General features: G+C 37.3%; 1 protein-coding gene across 1 annotated transcript in view; it reads right to left on the minus strand.

Moving 5' to 3' along the window:
• Window positions 1-11,905, minus strand: part of TOPBP1 (topoisomerase (DNA) II binding protein 1) — a 21,136-nt gene extending 9,231 nt beyond the window's left edge. The window contains exons 1-15 of the mRNA XM_010072565.1: window positions 11,790-11,905; window positions 11,094-11,228; window positions 10,351-10,494; window positions 9,385-9,566; window positions 9,050-9,243; window positions 8,056-8,235; window positions 7,122-7,291; window positions 6,404-6,567; window positions 5,641-5,888; window positions 5,046-5,359; window positions 4,072-4,244; window positions 2,860-3,071; window positions 2,168-2,457; window positions 1,282-1,455; window positions 175-284 (exon numbers count right to left, since the gene is read on the minus strand). Coding sequence (XP_010070867.1) covers window positions 175-284; window positions 1,282-1,455; window positions 2,168-2,457; window positions 2,860-3,071; window positions 4,072-4,244; window positions 5,046-5,359; window positions 5,641-5,888; window positions 6,404-6,567; window positions 7,122-7,291; window positions 8,056-8,235; window positions 9,050-9,243; window positions 9,385-9,566; window positions 10,351-10,494; window positions 11,094-11,228; window positions 11,790-11,870 — 2,771 coding nt within the window. The 5' untranslated portion in view covers window positions 11,871-11,905. The remainder of the gene's footprint in view (window positions 1-174; window positions 285-1,281; window positions 1,456-2,167; window positions 2,458-2,859; window positions 3,072-4,071; window positions 4,245-5,045; window positions 5,360-5,640; window positions 5,889-6,403; window positions 6,568-7,121; window positions 7,292-8,055; window positions 8,236-9,049; window positions 9,244-9,384; window positions 9,567-10,350; window positions 10,495-11,093; window positions 11,229-11,789) is intronic.
• Window positions 11,906-11,950: the final 45 nt, after the last annotated feature.

The raw sequence follows: 11,950 nt of genomic DNA on the forward strand, positions 1-11,950 counted from the left end.
GTGCATTAAGAGCAGATGGCCTTATTTTGTAGTAGAAATTGTTTGAGATGGTGAAACATAATATTTAGCTATAGCAAAAAGTCATGTAGAAGTGCATATTAGAATGCAAAGACTCATATTTATTAGAAGTCACAGCAGCGCAGAAGCTTAGAGGGTGTTTGTATCAGTTCATACCTGTAGTCTGCCCCAAGAGAAGCTGCTACTGCATTCAGTTCACTTTGCTTCTTACCAAGTTTTTTACTAACGTAAATAACAACATCGGCTAGAGGCTTGGGCTCTTCTTCCTGTTCAAGCAGCAGGGATAAAAGCAGGACAGTCAGTTTAGATGGTTTCTGTATCAATAACAAAAATACTTTAATATTTAGCGTAGCATGTAGTACAATAATTAAATAACAACAAAACTAAGATAAACACATTTTCTCTATTTTTGCTGCTCCCAAACTCCACGGTCAAAACCCAGCACTATTATCATTCCATGCACTAGGAATACAAAGACAAAAGATTCACCCTCAGCCATTCTCTCTAGAACATATTCTGGTCCTTCCATTGCAGACCGAGCACTTCCTGAACAATGAAATTAGGGAATTATCAAATCTGGTGCCACACAAGTATTTCACCATGCTGGAGTGAAAAAAAATAATAAGCACCTCCTCTACAGGAAACAAGTGTTACTAACATGGCAAGCAACACATAAATGGTCCCTTTCCTCCTACATCTTTTTCTGTTTTCTCTCAGTAGGGTAGATTAGACTGAAGAGGCAAGATGACTACAAGAAAGGATAATGAAATGTGTCTTTAAAAGGGGTTAAGCAACTGATCACATCTTGTGCCTCCTAGTAAACAGAGGAGCCGTACAGAGGAAGATAGGAAAAGAAGACACATGCATTAAAAAATAATTCCTAACTTTAGTCCAAGACAAAATATTTAATCCTGCTCATCTGGAGCCTGGGAATTTCTGAAGTGTGATGAAATCCTCTCGTCCCAATACTACAAAGTCTACATTGGTACATATTTACATGTCATGTTACTTAGCAACTGCTAAACATTCAAGACAGTAGTACAGACAGAAGGAAAAGATTTTAAAACTCTTCGCTTTCCAGAGGGAGACTCTTCCATCTTACCTTCCGTTAACTGTCATTGAAGAATGCATAATCATATGGATTTCTACTCAAATAGATCACACAGCACAATTCACAAACTCCTTTGTAACTTAAACCACAAATGATACAGCATTTTCTTAATTAAGCCTATGCTCCAGAAACTAAAAACCAAAATTTCCTACCGCTTCTGGCTGTGCAGCACTCAACTGAGGGCTGGCTGTAAGAGCTGCTGTATGCCTTGTGCTGTTTGCCAGTGCCACTTTCAAGTTTCTGACAATGACTTCTGAGAGAGGCGTGCCCAGTTTCCTGGTTTTTTGACCAGGACCTCCTGGAGTTTCCAAAGCTGCCAGAGCGTCCTACCAAAAAAGAAGCAACTGACTGACTTTCATGAATGCATTACAAAATTCTCACTCAAGTGCAAGTTTCACAAATAGAGTCTGTAGTTAAGATTTCATACTCCTAAACCAGGATGGTGTACTACCGTAGCAGCTAGCCAGTGCAACTGTAGCACCACTGCACAAAAGCAGCACAAGACAATCCCAATCTTGGAGTCTAGCCTTTTGTGGCCTTCAGAATGAGACAACGAATCCAAAACCCCAATGCGTTTTTCAATTTGCAATAACAGTGTTGTAATTGCTATAAAGCCATTACATTAAAACATTTCATTAAAGTAGCACTTCATCACAAATCAAGCAAACACTTGCTTCCAAATATCTGGAGCAATCATAAGCCTTCTTGTTACATTTCTCGGTCTTTATACATAAAGAACACAGATTGCCTACTGTGTGAGGTGTAGAACATCAGCATGTGATGCAATAAGCACAAAGGAGCTTTGTTAAGGACATTATAGCATCTACTAGTCAATGAATAAATTTAATCCATGGGTCATTAACTAGAAATATATGTAAATAAACAGAGACAGTTTTCCTGGCTTTATTCAAAATAGAAAGTCGGTATGTTAACAGCATAAAAAGGGGTAAGCACAGTGCTTACAGCTTTCTGTGCTGTTTTTAAGTTTATGCACATCTTTAACCCTACTGGCTCCACAGACTAAAAAAAGTTAATCACCTTTACATCAAAAGAAGGCTTGAATAACTTGTCTTTGGAAAGAAATTTTGATGGTGTATCAAGATGTAAAGATGGTTCTTTCTGTGGCAGTCCCCCTTGTGCAAGAGGGGTTGTCTTCCCAATATGATGAGAGATTACGGCTTGGAAAGCTTTACTCTGGAACCTGTTAATATCAAGAGGGGTCACAGCTGTTTTTTTTCCAGTTTCAAGGAGATAAGTAGGTTGTTCTGAATGAGCAGATTTAACAGCTGGTGGTATCTTGTTAAGCTGAGTAATGGAACTCTCCTTATCTTTAAAAGAAACAAAGAAAACATAAGCAAGTAGTCTGATTTTTCTTTTGAACATAGATCTCACATACGCTTTTATTTAAACAACAACTGAAAGTCCATATAATCTGCAGAGCAGTATACGTGTCAAAAAGGACAAAGCTGAGGCACTGAGTGTGATTCCCAACTGACTGATAACCACAAGCCTCCACTAGCTCCAATAAATGAGCAGCAAACACACAGTGTCACTTCTATAATCATGACTCAACAGCAGGAAAAAAATATGGAAAAAGTACTTGGAAAAATAGCCTTTTGATCTAATACTTTGAAGGCGTTAGGAAAAAAAATTTCATCATACCTGCATTCTTTATCATTAACGAACAGTACAATGACACAATCATATTCCCTAACTTGCTAATAACCAACCTTCAGCCTCTGCATTTTCAATCAAGAACGTGCTTTCATCTGCTCTCTTTCCCGTCCTTGCAGACTGCAAAAGCCAAGCTACAGTGACTGCCGGCAAATTCCACTTCTTTGCAGCTTCATACTTGGAACCATCCGGTTGTCTCACCACAAGATGGGTACTGGCAAACATTCCCTTTTTTGCATTGGCTTTCCGCACAAAGAATTCTTGTACTCTACAATTAGATTAATAAACCATGCAATTAGTCATAATCAAAATTAATCTAGGGCATGTTTATACTATTATAAAATGCATTCAAGAGCCAGTAGAATTATCTAAGGCCATCCACTTTGCACCTCACAGCCTAACCTAAAAAACACACCAAAAAAAAGTTAAACAGTAACATTTTGCTTTTATCAGTATTGAAAACGTAACATTTCTCACACTCCAGAATTCCTCACATATTCCATTTCCAAATCATACACTGGGCCTAGCATTCTTATGCAAGATTAATGGGACAGGCTGGATTCCTTTCTGGAGCCAACAAGCATAATTTCCAAACAAACAATAGTTTTGTCTATATTACAGTTTTTCTCTTATCATCAAGGACCTAATCTTCCAAGAAGATGGCAGGACTGAGAACTCACCAGCAAAGAATTTAGTCGAAACAGACTACAAACGAGGTCAAGTGATACTCTAAGGTATTCAATTTTGCCACTTCATGACTAAACGTGTTTTTCTTAATGTTTTCCAAAGATCCTGATGAATTAGTAACAAATAATTCATCATCCTAGCTGCTAAGAAATGGTGCACTATCACTGGCGATGAGGCTAAACCAGATAGTACAGAAGAAGAGGAACAAGAGTCCTCTCCTGGACAACTGAAGAGCAATTCAGAAAGCCTGACATCTGAAGAACTGACTTTTTTTTCCTCTGTTCTAGAGCAGAGCAAAAAGTTACTGAGACTCAGTCACTAGGAAATATGAGACTGAGCGTATTCTGGTAGAAATTAGGCTATGTGAATACTGAATGTGTGTGAATTTCTCTAAAGGAGAGGAAAATAAAAGAACTATATAATAACATCTCATTGCTTCAGCACTAGATTTTGTAATTTAATAGAATCCAAAAGAACTTTAAATTAAGTTTTTACTCCTGTAAAATAAGAAATTAAATGCATAATGGATTTCATCACACTGGCTGTCGAAGAACAAGAAGAAACAGTGACAAGAAACATACCTGGCTCCTAGCAGTCCTGCCAGATAAACCAGGGAGTCTCTCTCTGCACCAGTGAACTGGCTAAAAGAAAGAACACAACCTTCCAGAGGGGTAGCTCCTTCCATTACTGGTACTGGTGTGAAGAGCGGATTGGACTGGGGATCTAAAAGCAGCTGCTGTTCCACACACGTTATCTTAAAAAAGGTGAAAGAGAGAACAATGCAAATCAAACCAACTAGCAACAAACCCAACATTATTTCAGCAGCTGTTATAGCAGCATTTATGGACTCAACAACAGGCAACCCTGCTTCCATCATTGCATCTGAGACAAATTATTTTCCACTGAATCAGACAAATTCTTTTCTAGATCATTTGAATTTTGTCAGGGTTGACATACTGAGGCATTATTCAGAACTTTTCAGTTACTACTCTTCCAGCTCTGCAAGCTCCCTTCAAGTTGTGATCTGAGGGTCTGTATAGATTTACTTCATAGAAAGTTACCTAGTACTGAAAAATACTAACAGCAGTTAGCATACATCACATGCCCACTCTTGGCAAATACAGTTAATATTTTTCTACTTTGAGCTATAAAGCTTTCTGCCACAAGTTAGAAAGCTGTAAAAAGCATGAAACAACAAAAAGTAAGCACAAAGACATCAAACAAAATCATTATTAGTAGCTCCTTCATCCATCCTTCCTTCCATCATTAGCTCCTTCTACATTTCATTATTTAGAGAGAACGCTGTCAGACTCTGATATAAGCAGCCTTTGAGTCATGACAATAAAGTCCTATTTAACGAGCCTCTAGAAAATGAAGTGAAGCAGGTAAAAGACACCTTACCGAGGCTTTAAAGCATGCTTTCATTTAGTGCATTTCAAATGAAAGGAGGATAATCTCTCCATATCTTACTTATGTTTAAGCCTGCAACCTGCCTAGACATATTTCTAACACAGATACATGTTTACTTGTGGAACTAAAAGTGTAACTCCCTTACCAGCCACGTGTTTGTGACAACATCACCAACAGTCGGCTTCACCGTACACCCCAGTAAAGGTACCACAGCATAGTCTGCAATGGTTCTGCTTTGCAGTGGCAGAACTTTCCCAGCATTGTCCTTTATAATATCTGCAAGGCAGGACTCATCCTCTTCACCAAAACCCAAAAGAAGAAATCTCTTTCTCACAAACAAGCCTCCTTCAGCCAGTGTAGAAGACTCTCCCAAAGAACCATTACAGACGGAAGACTGATTATCTCCTTGAGCAGTCAAGTGAGTAACATCGCTGAAGGTTCTAGATGTTAGTTTTTCAACTTCATCTGAAAGGGAAAAAAAACCCAACCATATTAATTACTTGACATGAACAAAGACAACTCAAAATAGCTTCATGAAGAAATGACAGTATTCTGCTGTTTTCAGCCAAGTTTTAGTTAACAACTGCTCTACATAGGCCTGTTTAGATCTGATTTCTAAAACACAATATAGAAGTTAACAAATTGGATGTGGCTAACTTTTTAACAGGCAAATGCTGCAAAACTCAAATGGTAGTTATAAGCAGTTAAACTTTCTATGGGATGCTAAGCCTAGAACATACCTAATGTAGAATCATTATTCACATATTGAGAGAGGAAGTCATCCTCAGCAGCCTTCTGGTGCTTTGTAATGTTCACAGCTTCTTTCTTTGAGAGATTGTTATTTTTGGGAAGAATGGACTTCATTCCAGGTTGCTCCAAAATTGTGTTGTCTAGCAGCTGGTAGTTCAGAGGGATATATTGCTCCACGGGATGTAGATAACCTTTACTAAATGACTCCAGTAACCATTTTGCTGTCACTATGTGAGGCCTATAAAATAAAATGTTACACAAACAAGTTACAGCAGGTTTCAGAACTGCGATTCTTCTTTACCACTCTGCAAATACTAGTATGTTCACACACCTGAAAGTTGGTAACTCCAAAACTAAGCAAGCTTTGGGCACTTTACAAACCTCAACATTTTTTTTAATTCCTTCAGTCTGAGAATGGAGAATTTTGTACTTATTTTCTATAATGTAAATTATATCTGCCACCGCTGGGTTGCCAAATCCTTCCTCCTCAATATATTAACAAATACATATCAACACCTTTTTTCACCAATAAGAATAACTGTTTTTCTATTCATTGAGGTGACTCATGGCTACTCAACGAACTATAGTATTCAAGAGCATATGAGGATATACTCACAAATACTAGCTGTGCATCTTCTCATTTAAGTCAAGAATTATTTAGGGTTTTCAAATCAATACATGTTCCCCTTTACAAGGAGGTGTGAGAAAGAAAACAAGGTAGAAATAGACCTTAAGCAGTATAGTTATCATAACCTGTGAGATGTTTTGTCCAAAAAGTGTTTCAGCTCATCGCTATTTTCTCCCAAAATGACATGAGTAACATCTTCATTAAGTTGATTAAATCTAACACCACCGCCACAATTAATAAGCCTTCTCATCTTGTCCAACTTCCTGCCACTGAAGCCACACAGATAGATCTACAAAGAGAACAGAGCAACAGAAGAGGCTTTTAAAAAAAAGAACAACAAAGTAAAAAGAAAAACATAAAGTAGGATATTTTGGTATAATTTGTTTTGACTGCTGTAGAACATAAAAACTAGTGATGTGGCTTCTAAGAATCAGCAAAAATTTAAACATTTAGAATTAGATTAACTTATCTTTGTAAATTAATCTAGCAAAACTTCAATATTTACTAATGGACTGAACCCCCAGCCAAAGTTGTACAACCAAAAAAACCCCAAAACCCCACCCAAAACCCCACACCAATTCTAGAATCCATTCACTATGGTGTTTAAATATATATGTCTGTAAATACGTAATTTTATATTTATAATACATATTTAATACAATTATACACACATACATGTAGACACCCACGCAAGCAACAGCATGCGGACACAAAATAAATCTGACATTTGCTACTGACCATGGAAACGATTTACTCAAGCAGCAACTGTCAATGCTTCAACCTAGTTGCTCACACAGGATTAAGACTGAACATTGTATATATTATACACATTGTTAAACATACTCGACACCCATCCAGCAAATCTTCAAGAGCTTGAAAAGAACTTATATCCAAGTTTTCCAGCTCATCAGGAAGAGGATCCAGTCTGCTGCTCATAGCAGAACTACATGCAGTTTCATTAACACCACTCAAATTGATATTGGAGATGTGGCTGACATCCGAAAGTGTATGATCTTTAAATAAAATTAAAATTTAAAAAGATGCATTAGTTTTGGCTCATCTCTCTCTGCTGCTTCACTAAACAAAATACACAAGTGCCACATATGATTTTATTGTGCTAGAAGGAAATGTAATGTCTGAAGAATAAAAAATACTAGGTAAGTATAACCTTGGCTAAATACCTAACTTCAGTTCCCAGAGCTCCTGTTCAGTCATTTCCTGAAGCAGTAGTCAGGTCAGTAACAGTGGTTTGGAAAGACACATTTAAAGCTGGCTGTATCTTTCACGCTACCATGTTTGTTTACAAAATGCTTTTAACTTTCCTTCTGTTAATGGCATGGAGTAAGTAAAAAACAAATATATGAAGAAAAAAATAGAAATAATAATAATTTTTTAAAAATCAGCATTTATTTTCCCCCTAAGACTGCTGTAAGATTAAATTCCTAACAGAAACCTGTTTTAAACTACACATGCATGAACAGTCATGCTTTTTTAGGAATTAGAGATCTACACCACTGATTCTTAATCGCACAATCATATGCGTAATTCAAGTTTACTTTTTAAACAATTATTCACGTGTTCTAAGTCTACACATGTTGAAATATTCAATGTGCTTAAAAGAAATCTGTTGTGTTTTCAGTATATGCAGAATCAGAACCCAAACTGTCAAACCAGCGTTGCAAAAGCAAGCAGCAACCTACGAATTTGAAACAGCTCTGCCTCCTTGCTACAGACATTTTGTACCTTACTTTAACATACTTTAAAAGGTCTTACTTACTATCGGGCTTGCTGGCAAGATTCGTAGGTGTTGATGTACTGGGTGTATTACCCCGTTTTGATCCAGCCTCTATTTTATACATTGTCTCATCCTGACAGAAGCCTTTCTCAATGCTGTCAGAAAACCACTGCACAGACACACAGTGCACATTCCATTTTTTGGCACATTCATACTTCTGACCTTTCAAATGTAAACACAATAAAAATCACAAGTCACTAAAAGGCTAATGTTTCACACATTGACTGCTGAAAGATGGCTGGACATTTAAATTTAAAAATTCAAATAACTGATTTCAATGTGCAAGTTGTGTTATCCTGGACTCTTCTGATATGCTGATTTGTCCTCTAAATAAAGTTAGATTAAAAAAAATCTCATTGATGGCTAGCTCACAGGTACAGTATGGCACGGCATTAAAACAGGAAAAGAAAAAAAACCACTTAAAAGTGTTCAGGCACAGAAAAAAAAAGTGTTTTAAAAGTCCCAAGACATTTCCCCATAGGGAAAGGGAAGGAAGTCAGGGAAAAAAGAAAACCCTTCCCATTCTTCTCACAATAAAACTACAATCTTTTCATCTTGACAAGAGGAAAGAAAGGGAGCTTTCATTTTATCTTAGTATGGAGTTCAGAAGGCACAAAGATCAGTTAAAAAACATTAGTCCACAATCCAATTTCAATAAGCATACAAATTAAGTCCTATCCAGCTCTCCCCCAAAAAATTAGTTTTTCTTTATTCTTCCATCCCCTCTAGGATTCTCCCTTTTTCCTCCCTTAAATACCATCTGGGTCTCTGTTTTTTTCCTTTTTTGTCCTCTCTCTCATGCCTTCAGAGCAAAGTAAGGGTGCCCTGTATCACTCTTCCCATCAACAGTGACTCCCTAAACAGAAGCAGTAAGAGCAACACTGAAGCAGACAGACAGTTCAAACTCTTCTGCTTATACACATTTGCATTACTTCAATTCAAGAAGTGAAAATAATATTTACTCTGTAAGTTTTACCTTTTGGCTCTTGAACGATGAGGTGAGTACATTCATTCATCTTGAGCTGCCCTGTATATTGCCCACCATGTTCAGCAGTGAGGTGCTGGACTTCTTTCCTGTCTGCACTACTTAAGCCAGTTACGCAAATTGTACACCCGAGGAACACAGGACAAACATAGTCTTTCATGTCAACATCAGTGTATCGCATTATGCTAAAGGAATGAAAGAGAGAAAACACAAATAAAGAAAATTTTCTTACAAGTAAAATCAACCAGAAAAAGAGAGTAGTCTGTATCATCATAAGAATTACCAGTTCCCAAAACAAAAATCGCGTTTGTTTTGGTTTTTTATACCTTTGCTGAGACTTATCCCAGAGTGCCTTAACCCAAGAGGGAAGCAAAATAGGTTTTTTCAGAGAAGCAGCTACTAAGTATTTCTTGCTGCCAACTTCTCCAGCTATAAGGTGAGTTACTGACACATTGAGGTCTCTGTACACACGCCCACCCATCATCTGCACGTATTTATGAACTTCTTCCTGGGTGGGGGAAAAAAATATAGAAAATTATCAAGACAAAAGAAAGAACCTACATTACACTCACATTCACCTTAAAACCCAAAATAATGGATTTCAATTGTCCATAGTTTCTTCTAAAACACTATACAAAATGGATATATATTGAAGCCATAAAAAACATCAAATATAATTTCCAATTTATTTGTATTTATGATAAGCTGAACATAATACATACCCTTAACAAAAATACTACAATCATACCGTATGAGTAAAATTTCACAGATGGTTGACATTTTATGTAGTATAAATTAGAAAGAGACATTGGGATAAGCAAAAAGTAAACATCTAAGATAAACTATTTAAATCATATCTGACTGGATATTAAATCTTTACCATGCAGTTTTGAGTAACCAGAAACAGAGCATGTTGCCTGTAGCATCACAGCCACAAAATGATCTGTCTGATCAGTTAATAAAGCCCTAAACCATACATTTTCTTCCATATTAATACAGCTGAAATATTATTATTACATATGTATATGCTTATATAATACATACATGTCCATACACAGATACACCACTACATACACATTTATATACTACATATATTTACAAGACTGCCTCGTTCTCCACACAACTCTCTACTTAAAACTATACATAGTCTACAAATTATAGATTTATCTAGTCTTTCCAGACACGGGCACAGTTAGACTTATGTATAGTGTGACTGCTGCCTTAGTAATGAGCCATCTGAAGCAAGTGTCAACGATAATCAGGCAAACAATCCACTTTGTACAACGCATTACCCTAACATCTTTTTCCAGGCTGGTACAGGACACCGTTACATCGGCCATGGTCATATTGTACACAGGATGCTCAGCTCTGGGGACACATCGCTGCGACTCCATACAGTACAGGACTACCTGTGGTCCAACAATTCGACAACCAAGCTGCAATAACATAACAGAAAGAAAAAAAAAAAAAAAAAAAAAGAAAATTAGCAGGAGGTACATTGGCAAAAGGAAGGCTTTCCTTGCCCCTGAATCCTGAGGAAGGCAGGGCCCTTGGTCTGTCCTCCTCCTCCTCTAGCATTTCCAGGTAGCTGACAGTTTCATTTTTACTTTCAGTTCTGGATTTTCAGTATAATCCTTGTAGGTTTTGTGGCCTCAGTAAAAGCAGCAGGTGCTATAGCTAACATGCCAGAGAATTTCAGCCAGCCCTTCTTTGTCTGCTAGACAATTCCTTGCAGGTCAAACAAAATCATGTTACTTAGGAGGTAAAAAAGTGTGAGAGCCAGCTTAGCGATTCTATCAGAATTGGAACTGATCATACTATTTATTTTTCCATGTGCTTTAAAATAATCCTTATGCTTTGCTAGTCATTTTCTTCCCTGAGCACAGGATGCAGTGAAGTTTTAAAGATTTTATTGCTAATATTTCATACTGCTATATTCAGTGCAAAAAGAGAGAACATACAAAGTGTCAGTATGGACATGAGTGCTTCTAGAAAACAAAGAACACAGCTAGAAATAAGTTGACAGGTAGCATACCTTTTTGAGATGATTGAAAACAACGCCTCTAAAAGGATCACAAATGTAAAGTGATTTATCATTTTCTTTTATATTGAGTGCTGTTTCTTCTTCAAGGATCTGTAGATGCTCTTCTGACTGAAATTCTTTTATAGACTGCAGAAAGAAACACATACAACAACATCTATTTAATTAACAAATCACGAATAGCCAGTCCTGGGGAAACTACACACCTACTTGAAACAGCTCACAACATAGCTACCATGCAAGAGGATATTGGCATAAGGGCTAAAATACCTCACGGGTGTCCCCCTCATCCTCCAAGTCTTCACAACACTCAGATTTAAATGGTCATCATACAAACGTTTTAGGACCTGATCCTCCCACAGTGCCTTTAGCTCCCACTAACCTCTCAAGATGGAAAACAACCCACAGTGCACAGTGCTTAGATACGTGACCACCATCCAGACCTTCTGAGCTACATGCCACTTCACTAAATGACAATAGGTTTTGAAATTATATTTATTTCTTGTTCAAGAAATACTTTCAACAAGATTGCTCTGGTCCAACAAACTTGATTAAACGCTAGACACCTCTATTACAGAAACAGCTTTATTTCCAGATATATACCTATAAGCTACACCTAGGTCAACCACACAAATAATTTAACTAGATAATTCAGCAAGCTCACTGAGAAAGGTGATCAAACCTACTTACCTCAAGAGCTTTAAAAAAATACTCCGAGTTCCCAGAAGACTTTAGGAATTTCACAAAAAACGGCTCCTCACTACCTTTCATCCTTTACCTGAGAAGCAAAACCCAGTCAGCCTCCTGACATTTTCGCCGTAGCCCGGAACCGCGCAGCGACGGGGCGCCCC

Source organism: Pterocles gutturalis, unplaced genomic scaffold (assembly GCF_000699245.1).
Source record: "Pterocles gutturalis isolate BGI_N339 unplaced genomic scaffold, ASM69924v1 scaffold17282, whole genome shotgun sequence".
NCBI lineage: Eukaryota > Metazoa > Chordata > Aves > Pterocliformes > Pteroclidae > Pterocles > Pterocles gutturalis.